Raw genomic sequence first — 19,191 nt, 5'->3', positions numbered from 1 at the left:
CTAGAGGACAAGGGCCACGCATTGAGTGGCGTTAGAACAAGTGGGGATTTTCCAACAGCGGGGTTTTCGTCTAAATGGTAGGAAGTGTTACGATGTACGATCAACTAGTCGCATCGCCAGCTTGGTATGTGCAGTTACGTCTATTACTCAAGAAAGCCTCCTTTGGCGCGACACAACTGCTTCAGTGTTGTGTGGCTCCAGTATTGTGTATACAGAGGACACATTACTCAATCGTTTATGAATAGTGGCAAAACTGTTTTTTTTGCCAGGTGCTGTGGTCATGGTGCTACCGGCGCGATTACTTCCGCTGAATCTGAGTGCTGAATAATACTTTGAGCTCGAGATAGCTCAGTGATTAGTGTGCGAACTTACTGACCGGAAGGTCCTTGGTTCGAACCAAACCGCAGCAACTCGACTGCTTATGTCTAGGTTTGGACAACCGGACAGTATCTTAGCCCTCATGCTTCGAGTTGCGTAACAGCAAGACACCGAAAGAATGTTACAGCCCAACGATTATTGATTATTATTTTATTCTATCCGCTTTCCAGACCAGTCAACCCGACAATTCTACCTCGAGAACATCTATTCCGGTGAATTGGAGGCTGATAGCACATCTCTTCGGTTTATCATGCCTGCAATCTTTGAGGCTCAGCTGCGGCAGCTAGAGAACTTGGTTACTATTTCGTCTCCGATTACGACACCGTGTAAGTCCTCTGTTTTCATACTGTAGTAGTCCTCGCTTCACAGTACGTTTTTCTAGGATTGATTAGGAGTGGCTACTCTCTAAAGAGATCTGTAATTTGGACCCCATTTGCGCACACAAGTATATACTTTCGTTTGTTCTTTGCAGCTTAAAAAAGTTGAAGGTAGTAAAACACAGTTCACCAGTAGTATGATGAGATGCCCCATTGGGACATTGATTGTGTAATTTTTGCAATACAGTTCTTATTAGTCAGTCTTCACGAGGCCGCTTCTATGACGGGAACATCCCAATATCTCTAAGGGGAGTTCTTTGACGACCAATCTGGTATCATCAATAGAAGTCTGTGTATGCTAACGCTTTGATACTCTGCTTTGGTTCATGCAGTCCAACGGAAAATCCTACGGCCTGGAGTACATGATACATTTTAAATGCCCCTATTTGGTCTGTTTGGCGATGACTGGACTAATTATCAAACCAATTCAGTGGTCTTTCAAAGACATCCACGATTGAGAAAAGAGATATCTGGTCCCTCTGGAAGTCTATCTTCAGCAGGTTGCATACTCTATGGTAGTTGAGGGGTAACGCCGTGGACCCACCAAGGATCCTCGTTTTGGAGAATTACTGTATTTTGAGGCCAGCGTGAGCCGTTTTAGTGCCTGGTGGCCCTTACTTGGATTTGTCAGTTGAGCTTAGAGGACTCCCTTACGTTGTAGCCTAGCCGCTGTCTGTGCACAGTTCACGCGATTACCTGGTGTCAGCTGATCAACTGGCTTTTGAGTTGCGTTTTTCACTGTTTTTGACTTAATTAGACCACTATTGCTGGTTGTCCAAACAAAACATCTGATAACTGTCAAACCTGGTGGCTGAAATACGATAGACTAGTAAATTAGAAAACTGTGGTGTACCTTGAGTTGTTTCATGCTAATTCCTATCTAGACGGCTGTTAAATGCTTAGAATGCGTGTTTTCCGTCCTTCCAAGCAAGAACGAAACTTTCCGATACGACAGGCTTTGCAGTTCGATCAAGCACAGCGGTAACCTTCTGGACGCCCACTTTCATATGAATGTATCTGTCAACTGTAAGACCTTCAACTTTTGCATACGTTTGAGCAGCTCTTGCACGCTGTGCTCTGGTTCGCACGTACAGCAAACCACACATCAGTTTCTCTGCGAACTATCTAAATGTGTCTGTCTACCGTCGGATTTAGAGACCTAGTTTTAATCTAATGCAGCTGCCTAAACGTTTAAGCTGGGGATACATGGATTATCATGGTCGGACAACTTTTGGACTACTCGGAATCAAATTTTTGAAACTTATCCATAAATGTCCTTGTCTTATCCTTTAACTCAACTCACTTCAGAATCGATGGGTTTTCCAACCCCAATGATTTCCCCACATTTCGCCTCATATCTTATGTAACTATCCGAATAGGAGTTTCATCTATTTCCTTCCACAGCTGATTTCCACAAACACCTAGACGCTTTCGCGCTTTTCAACGCAACTTACCAACGGCTTAGTTTAAATGAGGAATTCCCTTCCCTGAGACACTATCCGCCGAAACTGGTTTTGAGGGCTCCCGTATTGATCACTGCTGGTCGTGTCGCTCCTTACTCCCTTATCTTGGAAATCCTCCTACAACCGCCGTCGCTCTTGTGGACTTCCGAAATTCCTGTTTCCCAGGTTGAATTGGGCGACGTAATTTATCTAGAGGTCAGTTTCTTGTCTACTCACACTGTGACTCACTCGTTTGCTTTGTTTTCACTTGGGTCTTGTCAAGCGCAACAAGCCGGAGGCCGTTAGCTGCACAATACTCTTAGCTGCAAAACCTTTGCGCCAAAATGTTGCGTTTTGTTGCGTGTGTGATCAAACCAAAAAACATTCTCATCTACGTTCATATTTTCGCAGCTCACCAAATTTCATTGTCCACTGAAGCAATCATACCTCTGGCGGAAAAATCTGTTGGAATAATTTGCCAGCATCGCTGAGACCCCGGGATGCCTAAATGGTACTCAAAAGTTTGGACTAATACTCTCGACTCAATTGCCCGACCACTTTAGTCCATCAGGGACACATCATAGCCTTCGAAAATTCCATTCAATTGTACGAATACCGAGCGCCCAACAAGCCCCTACGTGAATCACATATCACCACAGTAAAGGGGTGCCTATGGCGAAGCAACTTGCGTGTAGGTCAAGCCTCAGTTAGCTGTGGTTTGTGTGCCAGAGACAAAAAAACTTGAGTGGCTCGTTTCGCCGTCGCTATCAGCTTGTTATATCCGTGTTTACATAACAGGTAAATGTGCGTTACTAGGGGAGTACCAGTAGAGTTCTTAAACATGAGAGGTCTGGTTGTTAGTTCGAAACGCCTTTTGCGGCCATCCAAAACTGTCTGCACGCATGACTTGTGAGAGGTCTTCAGTACTCGTGTTCCTGAGTTCAATCGATTGGATTTTTATCGACTGTAATGCAACTTGTGCCTCTTTATGATAACGTGGGAGGAGGCAAACACATGTCTTCTGCGTCTGCTCATTCTTTTACCCACCGACCATCCAAACCGGAGATTGGGCGTAAGGTAACTTGCCCAGGCAAAATGGTGGACTTGTTCTATAACTCATTTATTCTAGCTTCGCCTGTTTACTTTCCGCCTATCTGAAATGCAAATCACTGTCACGCTAAGGGTTAGAGGCATCTGATCTAGCGGTGTGGCGAATTTTATGGCGGAGACAAGCACATACTGTCTTTAGTGGCCGCATTCCTCCTCACTCGGAGGTCTCCTCCAGGTCTTCCACTACCTCTTCCCAGTGCTAACCTTATTATTTTCGATGTATCACTCATTTTGGTTTCGCACAATGTGATATGGACTTGGTATTTCTTTTCTCTTTTGCACTGTTTGTAGGTGGCCACAATGTTTGACGGAAAAGAACAGCTCGTCCGGAACTATCCTCGTCTTTTGACCACGGCGGACACACTCCAACTTATTGTCATGTGGAAAGGAGAAATTGCTGCACCAGGACGTCAACCGAGACAACTTTCTACAGTTGCCATCACAATAAGTCCAGCACATAGTCATCCTTCATGTGTCGGCCATTCCACCCTATCTTTAGGTGAGGGGAAGCACGTGCTCAGTGTATTCGATTGTCCGAGCTGTTTTCTTTTGGTAGTGCCGTTGACCTCTGTCCTACACAATTGCTCCATTACTGATGGCCTTTGGCGAGTGCATGCACGAGCCAACAGCGGGCAAGTCGCACAAACACAGTTCTTCCTATTCCCCCTTGCACCTATATCAACGGATCTGCTGTCTTCGTCAACCTGGGGTTCTCTCCAACCATCAAACTTCTGTGTTCACTCCGAGGGTGTCCCTGCAGAGATTCTTTCAACCTTCTACAAGTGGAATTGTTCTGTGCATGAGTGGTCCACATTTTCTGACGACCATGAACCTGCCATAAAATAGTGCTTCTCTCATGTTTGCTTCCGGATTCGGCGTCCAGTCTCTTGAGTTATTTCGGGCCTTCTTTACATTAACTTCTGTCCCAGTGACACGCTTCTACACACGGTGAAATAACTGTGATATGTACATTTCCCATTGTTTCATTATCAACCACTTCAAATGGTTTCATCTTTTGTAACGTTTTGTTACTTATCCTGGTTTGCATTACCCAAGATCGTACATCTTAATTGTGATCCAAACTTTTTTATTATGAGATAATAACCTATGTTTACGTGTAATGACTGGTTTTTGAGTTCACGGTATTAAGAAGTAGTTGTACGGTTCCAAATAGTCATTCAGCAGCCTCATCCTCATTCTACTCGTCTCGTAAATTTTTTCGATCTGCATTATTGATTTCGATTCTGACTAGGAAAAAAGCGTTTCATTTGTTCCATGGTCTAGGTTACAACCTTGTGGATATGAGAATTTTTGTGGCACACAGCTTAAGCGAATGACGAATTCAGCGTCATAGGCTGCGGGAGCTTGTTGGCGTGCTATGCATACTGAGGAGAGTATCGTTCTCAATGCGAACAAGAAGCGGGCTGCTTATGACCTGTGTATTGGTGCTAAATGTTTCATCGCTGTGGAAACACCACAGCATTTCCGCGAATGGCGAGTAGTTTGCGCTTGGGTCTGGTGATTCTACGGGACGTAAACTCGTTTGCTGGCTATCTTGAAACGACCTCGCGGATGAAAACAGCTGTCTGTGCAAAAAGCTGCTTTCGAATTGAGATTGAACATATTGCTCTTCTGTTTGTGTCGGTTGACTCCTCAGACAGATATGCCCTTCGTTCAAATTGCAGCGTTTGCTCTCTATTGAGCCGGCAGTCGGTTGTAACATGTAGCTGCCAGATGTTGGAATCGGTCATTCCATGTGCCCACCAACGGAACAGTGGCTGAGGGCATATTTACAGCCGGGTGTGGTGAGGATTATGGTTGCTCCAGGAGTTGATCGGCAGGTGTTTTCTATCCCCATCACTACGTACCCGAAACCTTATTGATTTCGCCGCACGAGGTTCCAGCGGGGGCCGTAGTTAGTTCATTCCGCCGCACACCCGCGTATACTGGGATAACTGAATTTACTCGGATTTGATACCTCGAAATTTGATGGGTGCTTGAAATCGAACAATACTCATGGGAAATAGCTTGTGTAACTATATCTGGACTTTCCCCTTAAAAGGAGTGACTTGGAGCAGTTCACACTGTGAATAGGACGAGTTAGCGTCGTTAACATGTAAGCGTTTGTTGTGCTGCAGTCATACGTTTAATGTACACAAGTTTGTATTTCTCCGTTTATAGTCTCTCAAATGATATGGCTTAATACATCAGCTCTGGCACTCCACTGTTAACATGAAGAATAGCTTAAATGAGGGATTTAAGTGAACTTCAGCCGAATCCTCTGCCAGTATCAACCTAATCCGCAAACGCATGTTTGTCGCAACAGACGTACAATTTGGTGTTCAGGCGCAGAATAAGCTTGTTTGAAATTCGGGGACTAGACCAACCTAACGTAGTCTTCTTTGAATGTGTACACAGAGGTTGGTCTTCCCTGCCTAATAAATCCGTCCACGTTTACTTCACTCATGCTACGTCGACCGTCTGAGTGGCGGAGCACAATCCGTAGCATAAACTACTTTCGGCGTCGCTGACGGAGACTGCATCAGGTCGATTGACAAGAAGGTGGTTTGGATAGAGTGATGCGCATAAGTGGTATTTTTTCTGTTCTGATCACAGCATTCTACGTGGCAAAAATGATTTCAGAAATTGGATACTGCCGTTAATTGAGTTTTCAACCTAAATTCGTTTTTGTGACGTGTCCCTGTGACATTCTTGATAGCCGTTCTGCCGATTGCTTTGATTATTCATGTCAGTTTTCAGCAACCGCTATATAGGTTCACCATAATGAGTTCATCTAAAAACGCCCGGGGCACCTCAGTTGTCATACTTTCTCCCGTGTTAACCTAGACAAGCGGTCTTATATACTCGTTGGCTTTTCCATCCGACTTGTGTTCTTCTGTCGGTGTGAAAATTGACCAATGAGAAGTCGCGTTGGAGGTGCGATAGAGTACAACAGGTTGGTATGACAACCAAGGTCGCACTCGAAGCCAGTTTATTGTGACAGTCGATGAAGTGCTTACTGATGCGTCTGTTGAATCCCTCATAGAAATGGAACACTTTGTGGGTTTATGTCGAGGAAAAATCACACCTGAGGAATTACCAGCGATTAGCCCACGTTCAATATATGTATTTGTTTGTTCGGCATATGTAGGTACGTTTTTGTTTTCTACCCTTATGCGTATGAATGGTATGCATGGGCACTCAGGTTGAAGAATTTTCTACTCAATGCATCTGGACTGTTTGTTCATTGGGTAATTTATTCTTCTAGTTGTTGCCACTATTGTTGTTATATTATAGCGCGCGATTCCAAGACGAATATACAAACAGTTGTAATATTTAGCTAAGGACAGAGACCTTTGGCACTCAAATACTGGGCTTCCTAACAGGTTGTTTGTGGTCTAATAATAAGCAAATTCGTCGCGGTGTCTGTTGCTGCTTCCCAATACCGGAATTTCCAGTTGTGGCCGAACCTCTCACCAAGTTATCGGATTCCCTAATTCCCTCGACCGGCTGGCTACCTTACTCAACGAGTATATTATTTAGTGATGTGGTGGCTCACTAGCGGTGGTCTCTTTAGCTCATTGGATGTGGCGAAATCCAGCAGTTCTGTTGAGGAGAACTGGTTTCTAGGAAATTCGCACAGCAGGTTCATGTGCAATGCTATTTTGGATTTTTCATGTAGTTTCGGGAAAGAATCACCACTTTCGATGCCCCAAACTCCGCTTATTCTCCAGTTTCGCCCAAATCGGTCATGATGTCAGCGATTAGACACAGAATGTCAACATAGCAGTGCAGTAACTGCGTGAAGGGGTACCAGGATCGGATCAAACTTCTCTATTCATTTCTTGGCCGGCTAAAACTGGCGATCCGTATTATTCTCCCTTCTTCAGTATATGAAAAGTTGGCTGATATTATCTCGAACGTTGCCTCATCTAGAACTTCATCTGTGAGAAGCTGTTTGATAGCCACCGATGGTGGATTGGTTCACGCTCTCTGGTTCAGTCCACCAATAGCCTTTGGGCTTCTGTACAGCTGAGCACTGTCCGGACTATTGCTGATGCGATCCGGGATAAGCCTAGATTTCGACTCACACTATGCCTTTTTATCCCTTGTCCTTAACTGCAAAAGCGCATTCTGGTGCAAACTTGACTTAGAGAGAAACCTATTTGAAAAAGCAAGTTGATTAGCATGGCGGGCCAGCACAAACTATCAGCGAAAAATGAACAGATCAACAAACCATTTATGGACGTAAATATTGTTTAGGAAACTGTAATGCATGTCCATGCCCATAACAGTGGAATAATTTCTGTGTGGAATAGAGCCGTATCCGGCATCTGTGCGTCCCACTGCCATTCCAACTGCCGCTTTGACGCCACCGCATCTTCAAAACCCGAACGTCTCATTGGGTTTTCCCGCCATCCAATGCGTACGTCGCATTTCCGCACTAATGTTCGCACGTGCGCACCTGTGCTGGGTGCACGCATCTCTGCGCGGAGCCGCTCTACCCTGACGTTTGTGGGTGTGCGACGGACATCTGCAAGCCGCGCACTCAATCCTACTGTACCGCGGGAAGAACACAACACCGTTGCAGTAGTGACAGACGATCAGGGGTACGCGATGCATCTGGTTGCCTCAGAAGTGCGGTGTAGACAGGCCGCTTGAGCTAGCAAAAGCTGAGTGCGCGTTGATCGCGAATGGACAAACATGGTGGGTGAGACCGATGCAAGTTCGCCAGCCGAACGATTGACACCTACCGGTGACCTTCATATGCAGTCAGGACACGACAGCAAGCTTCCACTCTTCCCTAAGGCACCTGCCGAAAGAAAGTTTCCTTTAAAATTGCGGGTGTTTGCTAGCAGCACGAGTCAAACAATCTTGTTTAGTGATGAAAGGCGAGGTGTTGTCTTTCGGGTGTACCCATGATTTGCACTCAGTGTCTTAAATCACTATCCAGCGTGACTCGGAGCTGACAGTATGAATATTGTTTCAAGTGCAATTTCAGTTCATCCCACACTACCTTCAAAACAAAATGGGACGTATAATACCCTTGTGATGGTGCCTATCAGCTTTGCTTTTTTGGTTTATCCTGATTCGGATTATTCCACTCATAAGGAAGGCTACATGCATTGTGTGAAACGTCGCGAAATAAACACCGTTATGTTTGTTATTCATTCATAATCCAACCGAGGTACCACGCACCGGTCAGAGGTTGTTAGATGACAGCACTGATGATAGCACTCATGTCACGTTCGATCGCATCACCCGGATTCTGCCCCGGGTCAACCAACCGGGAATTTCAAATGAGAACGAAGCATCGATCAATTCGATCGAGTTATCATTTCACCTACCTGATCGATCACTAAATCCTTGGTTGTCTGTATTATAGAATATCTGTCTTACAGACTGTCCTAACGATTCAATGTTTTCCATCGTACGTTGATTCGCTGGATGAGGGGTCGACCACATCGTTTTTGATTCGCTGGATAAGGCCGCCCCCCCCCCCCCGGAACGAAGGCGGTAGAACGCCCACGTTAAATAGCGTTCATGACTGCAAAGCACAAAAATTGATGTTGAAAACGGTACAAGGTGCTGAAACTAAGCCATTTCGAATCCGTCTCAGACCTTTTGGAGTATTTAGGATCAACGAAACCCAATTATTGGTAGTGTGGAGAATTAGGTTATTTTCAATAGATATTTTGTTCTGTCGGGGAAGCCAATCTCTCCCGAGAAGCACTCTACAATTGTTTCATGCTTATTGAGGATCATCAGCAGTGCACTTTCAAAAACCCCCCAAGGAGTTTGGAACCCATAACTTTGCCCTGTTAGTAATTTGAGCGCTAAACGCACCGTCCACGAGTGGCTGATCAGCACTGCAGTTAACTCACGCTTAGGCAGGATAATATGTATACACATACTATATTAAAGTACTATTGCTTAAACTACCTTAAATGAACTTAATTCTAATTTTTCTCGGCGAACGATACAAAGCTTGATAGTTAACGGCAAATGTGATGTTGCTCCTGACTCGTATTGCTAATTTCTGATGACCTGGTGATTATGCGACCCGTTGAATACCAGACGACCGATAGGTCACTGGATACTCCGGGCCGAAGAAAATGAGTTGTTGCTCTCATTAACTACTCCAAACATACACCTTGGTTTGCACGTAAACCAACTGCTAAGTTCAGTGCCACCGGATTACCAACCGGTAATAGCGATTGAGGAACAAATATTTAGACATGCCGGCAATACTCTTCCCAAACTTTGCGAAGAAAGTGGATCAGATTTTTGGAAAATGTGTACATTGCAAATGTTTGTGTACAGTATGAACTTTACAGCGTACTTTATCATCATTACAGATTTTTCGCTCGAACGACGCTTCTTGGCAGAAAGAGTCTACCCGGAATTGAAGCAACACACAAAAGAACGGTATGGACTTAACCTTGAGGCAAGTGGCTTTTTTGTTGAGGAAATCGTGTGTATGAAATAAACTGATCAAATATCACTGAAATATGTTCAGTTTTTGCAATGAGGTGATAAATTAATCTCTGTAATCTTTGAATTCCATACTTTACGCAGTCGAACTTACGTAATCCCTGAAATACATATTCTTTCATGTCCATCTGTCGTCTAAGTATTGGATTGCTGTCTGTTTTGTCAAATCATACTTTTTATGTCTGTAACCATCACTGATGACTAAATTTGTGTACGAATGAGAGTATTTGGCGGTTTTTATACAATTTGAGTTCAAGTGGAACATAAAGTTGACGGAAAACTGCACCAAACTGGTGGACCCCAAGAAGGGTGAAACCGGTCGTGGACTGCCGAGGATTTTTCAGCAACCTTATGTGTAGTGTGTTATGTCTAGACAATGTATTGTGATCTCTCGAATATTGTGCCAAATGAAACATCAGGCAGCTCGGTGCAGCACCCATAATTTGAAAAGACCATTATAAGCGGGAGAATCGCTGGATTCCATCGAGTCCCCCGTCAAAACCGGTTTGATATACATGGTATATTCTTTTTTGTGGCACTGTTTTTCTGTGGATATTCAGTTCAACACAAAATTCCTTTCTGTGAGCTACATTCGTCAAGTTTCAGTGACCAATATTCCTTGTTCAAACACCTTAGGCCCATTCATGACACAGTGTGTCGGATCGAAATGATTAGGGTTCAAAAGACTGCTGCCAATTGCTCACCCGTGATAAGTAACCAGCAAAAGCAAAGGATGTCCCATCGTTGTCAGCGCATTTTACCTGCACCCTTTTTGGAATAATACTACCAAGAACGCTGAAAAATCGAGCAAAGCAGTTTTATACTCCATTTGGTGCTCGATAGGATGACACAAACGACTTAGGGTTTACAAAACCCCGGGATTCAAATAGGTGCTGGTGAGACGTTGCTGACATGAAATATGCAGATGACACTACTCTTGTCTTCGAAAAGTAGAACGAAGTTCGAACGTTTTTGTGCGGACGGACCAAATTCACCCTGTCCTTCGACGTACGTTTTGCATCAATGAAAAGTGAGGTGGTCCTGGCGAACGTGCGCTCACCGAATATCCCATCTGTAATCCAAGAGAAAGCATTTGAACTTGTGGAACTCTTGACGTGTCTTGAGGATCTTATAAGCTCCAAGTACAATGTGACAGATAAGGGTGAATCGCTAAGGCTAGCATCGCATTTGCTAATCTGGGAGACCTATTTTAAAAGCGTCGCATTTATGAGTCCTAAAATACGCGCATACCAGGTACAGTACAGGTTGTTCTATTGCATGGTTTTAGTCTTGCCCTCTTCGAATAACTGAAATGAGGCAATGGTTGATGCTTGCTAACTGTTGTCTCGGAACTACGGTTGGTGTAAGCCTTTGACATTGTGTCTGCAAAGAGTGGTCAGTGGTGAAGCAGAAGTTTCCATTGACGAATGTGTCCAGCGCCAGAAGCAACGGTGGATTAGTCATGTTGGGTCATCGGTAGCCTGCCTTGCCTAATTCACAGTGAGGCAATAAAATGGATGAATGAATGAGGAAAGTTTGGGTGGCATCTGTGCAACCGGTCTTTCTAGATGACATCCGTGTGATTCTAATTGTTTTAAATTTCGAACTCGGTAAAATGGTTGTGTTCCACGCTGATCTGTGGTTGATGGTGATCGCCACTTTCACGTGTGCTGACTGCACAGTACGAAGTTTTATCTCACTGCGAACGAGGCTCATCAGTATTTTGCTCCACTTAATCTGAATTCTGTTACTCAGCGAATAATATCCCAGTTTATCAGGTATGATTGAACTTCATTTCGTTTTCAAAAAAACCTAGATAATCGATCCACGACCACTGGACAGCTCGCTACCCCTTGAGTTGGTGCACTACAGAGAGACGTTCCTCGAATTATGCAGAAATTTCTCGAAATGCGACGAAAACTGTTGTACTTTGGTAAGTTGCTCACTCTACCACCAATTAATAAATGGGCGCGCTGAGCAGTATTCATGCCAGATATCATGAGTGCCTAAATTGTGGTCTTTAAAATCTGGCTCATCCCGGCTTTTTTCAGTCAGGTCTCCATCACTTCACAGTCTCTCGACACACTGATACTAGCAAGAGGCAGGTCTGCCATCGTTGTGATTTTCACATGTTAATTGCTACCCAATCAAAGACTGGGAATGGTAATGTTTTCAGTGTCGATAGTTGATTCCATAAACACACCTGATTCACAACATCTACACCGTAGGAAGGAGTAAAACCCAGAAAGAACGCCTCTGTCGTCTGGTAGCAAATCAATGCCCGATTATCTACGAAGTATTGTTGTGCCAGATTTCGAAGAGCATGCGTATTTGAATGAGCTCCTGTCATAGAGATGACAGTTCCATGGATGGTTCACCACGACATCCATCATTACTGATGACCGAAGTGAGGCGAGGGTACATCTCTGGTTTCAGTATAGTGTTATATCTTTCGCAGCGGTAGCAAACTCTATTTAGACCCCACTGCAATGAATGGTCTACCTTCTTTTAAGGCATACTGAAGGCCCGCAATCTACTGTTTAGTGGTTGAGTACTTAACCGTTCGGTCACGAGCAGCTGATCAACAGTGTGAGTAACTCTCATTTAGACAGGACATAGCGTCACTTATCCTTCACTTACAGAAACTATATCACATGGTCACTTACTGATTGGGACACCATGATACAAGAAACTATCAAACACAGGATGGCGTCATCTGTAATGTGTCAGTCGCAGTTATGTGTCATAACGCAACTATCTAGGTAAGCATTTTTATCGATTTTCACTCACAGATACTGCTTGGACAAAAGTATGGCTTGCCCCTTCTGCCGCTCGAAATCCCGGAGGCAGTGTTTGAGCGGATCGAACAGCAGATAAGGTCAAAGAGACACAATTCCTACTGGAAAACTCTGCACAAAACTGATCTGCGATTGTGGTATGAACTGGACGATAACTGCCTTCCCAATTCGAAGTGGGTGCTGAGACCGTTGGAAAATCTTATTCCGTCAATAAGATCGAATGTAAGCAGTGAATGGGTGATTGCTTGTGCTTGGCTTTCTCTGTTTTTTTGTTCACACTGGCCTTACAACACCATACCATACCACGCTGAGGTAAATGTATTCATAAATAGCTAACTATTTCGTGCAATCTTTCTTCTCTAACTAGGGTGTTTTCCACCCTAGTTGTTTCAGTAAAGCCGTAGTCTCTCTCCGTAAGGGAACGAAATCGTGCCACCCTTATTGTTCCTCGTAGCGCAAATAAATCAGAAGCCAACCGACAAAGAAGTTTTGAATTCCATACCATCTGGCGTACCTTGAAGCTTTAGATGTTCCAAAGAGTAGAAACCACACAATGAAAAGTGGCCTGGATCAGCTAGATGTACAGCAAATTCCACAGAGCAAAAGGTTTTCATAGCTAGTTACAATAGATCAATAGCCATTCCCACCAGAAGGCGATTTCGTGGAGTATCATTGAATCACTGGTGAATACATCACCACAGAAAATGGGGTTGAAGGCCGGCTGGGAATATGATCTACAATATACAGTTACAAGAACAAAACGCAATGTTGCGTCTGTCAGCAATGAAATGAATTAGAAATCCCGAGGAATCACCAGATGGCCGAGGGGTATTTTTGCAGCACCTTTCCTTGGTTTATGATATTATAAATACAATTCAAACTTAGAAACATACCGGCCGGAATGTAAGTGGCTGCTCTGCTGTCCAATCCATTTCTTATGATTCGGCGTACTCAGCTAAACTTCCCAGTTGATCGACCTGTGTGCATACCAAGTGTAGCGATTAAATGTGCGCCTTTTTTTAAATTCAGGGATTTAAATTTAGTAATTTGCTGGCGGTCGGTTCTCTCTTCCGGTTTTGTGCGGTTGACTTTGTGGTCAAAAGGCGTGTTAGCAGCTTATAGGGTAGGTAATAGCTTTTGCGCTATTAGTTGTCAAGCTCACATTTGAAATACGATAGGCAGTAATCCAAAAGGAACGAAAGGATGCTGAAATATCGATTAGTGAGCACCTGCCTTCATATTCTATGTTAGACCACGGTCAGTAGCGTTTCCGATTCATGTCGTACAGGAATTCTCCAACGGAGCACCAGCTGAACGAGTATCGAGCCGTTAACCGTTCTTTAGATGAAGGCATACCCCTAAGACCCATTGTAACAATGAGCTTTAAACTAGAATAACTTCACAGCCTATCTTCTTGTGACAACCCCCACAGTGACCGACCAAACTCATGGTGTATGAAAGAACAGTTGCTCCAATTCGTTTAAAAAGGTAACTAGATGGAGACTCACTTTTATTATGCACTTCTTTCCGATGGTTCTGGCAGCACGTTTCTGTCCACAAAGCAGCTCGGAGATTCGTTCTTAGGTGGGGTATTCTGTGAGGCGGAAGGTACTGGAAATGAACATAAGGAGGGTCCGTGATCTACTTTGGTTGCCTGACGGACTGACAATGACATTAACCCTATCTATCTGCATTATTGTTTTTGATGCACTCACTGTGCCAAATGTTTACACATACATACTCTTTTGGAAAGTTTAAGACCGGACTGATATATGCAGGCGTTCTGAATCTTGACGCAATACATTTCGGCTAGTACAGAAACGGCTATATTTTAAGCCTGTTTAAGCACCTGACGCCGTGTTGCACTTTGAGAATTGGTACACAATTACTTCTCACGCTCCTTGTTTAGTAACTCCAGGCCGCTAACCTCGTTTTGATGCATATAGCAGAGGTATTTGGAAATACAGTTTGCGAATTGAAGGTCGCAGAGGACAATATTTTTCTGTACTGCTGGTTCCATAGACTGTATGACTTGAACCAAAGACGCACGCTGACACCGTATTTCATTTCAGGACAGAAAAGAACGAACAGAAGCCCTGAGAAGTTGGAACGAAACGCGTAACTTCCTGGTTCGTGTCCTGTACTACTGTGCGTCCCTGTGTGTGGAAGAAGGTCTCGTTGAGGCTGAGGAATTTGAACAATTATTTATCACAGGTGAGTCTGCAGTATATGCATGACCGGATTAGTGAGGTTCTCATACATTTAGCGAGAAATAGGCGTGAATTTGAGCCAGAATCTCGGAAATTGTGGCGCTAGGAGCAAAGGACTTTGCCGGCTTTTGGATCACTCTAGTCTTATCATTCGGAGTAGCTTACTTCTATGTACTTGACACATATTCAGATAAATATTACGTAACCTTCAACCTAAGTAATCGGTGTAATGCTTCTAATCATACAGACTTGTGAGTAAAGCAATGGATAAACATGTGGTGTCTGACTTTTTATTATACCCGCTTTCTGTTAGCATATCGTGACAATTTTTTACTATACTATACTATACTATATAACTACACTACGCTTCGAGGCCATACGAAAAATTTGCAATATGAGAGGTAAATAGGATGTGAGGGTGGTTTATCAGGACTTTGGGGTTTTTTATATCAAGGTGCGTAACTGAGCACTTTAGAGGGAGCCTACCATTGGAACACAGAGATAGAAACATGATTGTTGCTCCTTGGGTATCATATCTGTTTGGAGGATATCGCTCAAACTGTTCTACACTATTTCCCACCGCACCGACGGTTTCCCACAAAAGAGCTCCTTTTGTGGCAGACAATCTGATGGTAGAATGCAACCAAAATAATAGGTGTTGATAGAAGATAAATCGGGGGCTGTAGTAAACAAATGTCTGTGAAAGTTGATAATCAACGTGTAATGGATGTGCTTGAGTGCAGGGTTTGGATAGCAGTTCTACTGCACACTATTCTCTAACGGTGTATCTGAAAAAGAGGAGTTGAGCGAGTGGTGTAGCTTCGAGGCCATACGAAAAATTTGCAATATGAGAGGTAAATAGGATGTGTGGGTGGTTTATTAGGACTTTGGGGTTTTTTATATCAAGGTGCGTAACTGAGCACTTTAGAGGGAGCCTACCATTGGAACACAGAGATAGAAACATGATTGTTGCTCCTTGGGTATCATATCTGTTTGGAGGATATCGCTCAAACTGTTCTACAGTATTTCCCACCGCACCGACGGTTTCCCACAAAAGAGCTCCTTTTGTGGCAGACAATCTGATGGTAGAATGCAACCAAAATAATAGGTGTTGATAGAAGATAAATCGGGGGCTGTAGTAAACAAATGTCTGTGAAAGTTGATAATCAACGTGTAATGGATGTGCTTGAGTGCAGGGTTTGGATAGCAGTTCTACTGCACACTATTCTCTAACGGTGTATCTGAAAAAGAGGAGTTGAGCGAGTGGTGTATCAGGCTGTTATAACTTTTTGTTAACTTTCGAAGTCGTGTACTTCCCGTGTTCCTTAAAAGACATGAATTTTCCGTGGAAAATTCAAAACCGATTTGGGTTGAACAAGTTACTTGCTGATTTTAGCTTTTAGTTATGAGAGCACGAATAGATGATAGGCTTTTAAATTGGAATTTCGTTGTTAAACAACGCGACATTTGTAGGGCATCGAAGTTGATCAATTGAGGTTTGATGCTTTCCATATTATGAAGAAATGATGTGTTACTTTTAGATGAATCATCGGGACCACTGCTTTTATTCTCTCTTCCCTCCTCAACTATTACAGAGTTGCATCATGGACTGCCTTTGGAGATTAGAGACACACTTTGTCAGTCCCAGTGCTCACTCAAGATAGACCAGGAACTGGCTGAATCTCCGTCGGTTGAAAGGTCCTCCTTTTTACCCGTCGTATTTGAGCGCCAAATCATTGATCTGGTACAGTTTTTGGACGATGAACAGGCGAGGAATTTTGCGGATCTTCTACCTCCTAACTTTACCGAAGGCGAACAGACGACAAAGTTAGACGTGTATCTACACAACAAACTTGGCATTATACGGAATGCCGTGAGAAAGAAATATTCGGATGGGTATTTGAAAGAGAAGGTGTTGTGGAGGAAACCGAACGGACTGGAAAGAGAGGTTTGAGCACGTTTTGTTTGGCTGTTTGAATGTGGGAAGTCAGTTTATTCAGTTCATTACAGCCGGTGACGCTTTAAAACTTTTTCTGGCGGTTCCAATTCATAGGTTTGTGTGTCACCATAATTTTCTAATTGTCTTACTGGGAAGGTTGTCGTAAAAAGGATTGTAGACCGCCAGATTACCGAGGAATAAAAATCAATGTGTATTCATCAACCTGTATTGCTTGGCTCATTAACAATGGGGACCCGGAGTGGATTTGACAATCACTAGTGGACCATGCACGTATCCATGAAAAACGATTTTCAGCAAAAAATAGACGATACAGATGTGATGACGAACAAAGATCGGGAGTCTGGTTGATGGGGATAAAAAGCTGGTCTAAAGAACAGCAGTTCAGGAGGTAATAGTTTAGTTACATAGCACAAGTATTGATCGGGAAACAAATGCTCACACAATATATGGATATCTGTCGACCTTACAGTCAGATAACGTCTCATAAGGGTTAAACAGCGACCCAGTTTTAATCACATTGAATCGATCAATCTGGTCAGTTGGGGAGTCCTAAACCGGCCACACATTGTGAAAGCTGAAGTAGTTTGCATCTATACAACCCCATTCGATTGTCTGTGTGAGGAGCAGACTATTTGAATATATCGGCTCAGGTTGTCCAAGCATGATGGTCCTTGTCGACTCGCAGTCAGTCGTATTGGTACAGGCCACAGACGGTTTACAAATTTCGGTACTGTGTGTCGGACTTGGAGGTGAGAATTTACGATTCTGCCTCATTTCCTGAACTTACATCAACAATGAAACAGATATTGAGCAAGCATGAATCTGAATGTTTTCTTGGCAGTGACGACCAGACCATCAGAGTTGACGCTGTTGAATTGTCCGGTCGAATCCAGTGGCGTCACTGGAATTCGGTTCCGACTTGAGTGTATAAATGAAGCGCTCCTCCAGAGTACATGACTTGCATACGTATTCCAATGTAACTGTGTTCATCTCCAGCGACCCTTCGTTGCAAAAAACACAACCTGACCGAGGACACGGACCTTCTGTAAAATTTTGTGATCTACTACAGGAGCAACACTGCCTTCTGCTAGTTGAAACAATATGACCTGTACATTGATTTTGGATCATCCACTTCGGAAATCTGTCGTATTTGGCCGGGAAGGTGAACAACACAGAGACAGTTTTGGTAAACTCGGATTTCGTCTTCACTCGGAGTGATCTAAGCAGCCTGACTAGGTATTTTGGAACATTGTTCAATTCCAGCATATTTCGCAGTAGTTTACCGTCAAAGAGTTGAATACTATCCAGAAGTTATATGAAGCATGCTTGTGTCTGACACTACCGTGTCAAGTACAAATGAGTCGGCTGCTGTTAGGCTTCCTCCTTAGTCGAAATTGCCAACCCCCACTTGCAGTAGAGACAGCGAGATCCACCATTGTGGCCCAAAATAATCTTTTACTGACATTACCACCAACAGAAAAGTACCATTTGAACTACTGAAACGCCGTACAAAAAGCGGGTTTTGTTTTAGTCTTGATTGCTTTTACCAAAACCTATACACTGAAAACTAACAAATTTCAGTGATTTGCTCGCTGTTTGTCCTGGGTGGCATGTGCTATCACTTTACGACTTTGGATAGTATATATATATACACTTTTATATATAGTTTACATATAGCTGATCTGTACCCTGAAGCTGATTAGATTGTAGTGCATTTCATTTGGATTCCATTCTAGTTTCACCTTGACTACTTAGAAGAATTTGCCAAGAATATCAGTACGGCCCTTAAAGAATCCATTGACCTCAGGGCACGCAGGAAACTCGAATTACTGTTTTCAAACCTGTCCAACGTACCTATACCTAAGGAGGCACTTCCGGAATCTCCTTCAACGACCTCGCAGCAAAGAAACTCGACTACATCTGTTTACCTCTGTGAACAACCTGACTCTCGGGTGCACCGAACGCGCGATCTGCAGCGCGGGCTTCGTGCATGGGACCAAGCGTGGAACTCCGTCGCCCATTTTAGAGCGGCTGCCTACTTAGGGCAATCCTATCCTGAGGAAGTTCAGGCAGTCTTGAATTACCTTGAAGATACAAGTGAAGCCTCTGAAGTTCCCTTGCTGGTTAGCCAGGAGCCAGGTTTGGCAGACGAAAGCTCGGTTGATTTTGCAAGCGCCGTTGCAGCAGAGGCATTTATTCAGGTAACGCTTTGACTTTGTTATATGACTCGGTGGTCAGTCAATTGAAAGTCAATACACCCAGCTTTGCAAATAAGTTGGAGAACTTTAATACTATCCAATGGACTGTGCTAAAGAGCTTAAGTTTCTGCTCTCCATCATCTCCACAGTCAGTCTTTTTCAACATATATCTGCTGGGGTACATTCACAAGTTATGAGAACGGAGCACAAACCTCAACATCAC

General features: G+C 43.7%; 1 protein-coding gene across 1 annotated transcript in view; it reads left to right on the top strand.

Moving 5' to 3' along the window:
- T265_01011 (hypothetical protein) overlaps positions 1–18,983 on the top strand; it is a gene marked incomplete at both ends in the record, with an annotated part of 28,470 nt that extends 9,487 nt beyond the window's left edge. The window contains 9 exons of the mRNA XM_009164926.1: positions 549–704; positions 2,160–2,413; positions 3,599–4,152; positions 7,103–7,196; positions 10,757–10,951; positions 11,619–11,735; positions 12,595–12,837; positions 16,639–16,758; positions 18,507–18,983. Coding sequence (XP_009163190.1) covers positions 549–704; positions 2,160–2,413; positions 3,599–4,152; positions 7,103–7,196; positions 10,757–10,951; positions 11,619–11,735; positions 12,595–12,837; positions 16,639–16,758; positions 18,507–18,983 — 2,210 coding nt within the window. The remainder of the gene's footprint in view (positions 1–548; positions 705–2,159; positions 2,414–3,598; positions 4,153–7,102; positions 7,197–10,756; positions 10,952–11,618; positions 11,736–12,594; positions 12,838–16,638; positions 16,759–18,506) is intronic.
- Positions 18,984–19,191: the final 208 nt, after the last annotated feature.

This window comes from Opisthorchis viverrini (assembly GCF_000715545.1).
Source record: "Opisthorchis viverrini unplaced genomic scaffold opera_v5_10, whole genome shotgun sequence".
NCBI classification, from domain to species: Eukaryota; Metazoa; Platyhelminthes; class Trematoda; order Opisthorchiida; family Opisthorchiidae; genus Opisthorchis; species Opisthorchis viverrini.
This window is presented reverse-complemented; position numbering and strand designations above follow the sequence as displayed.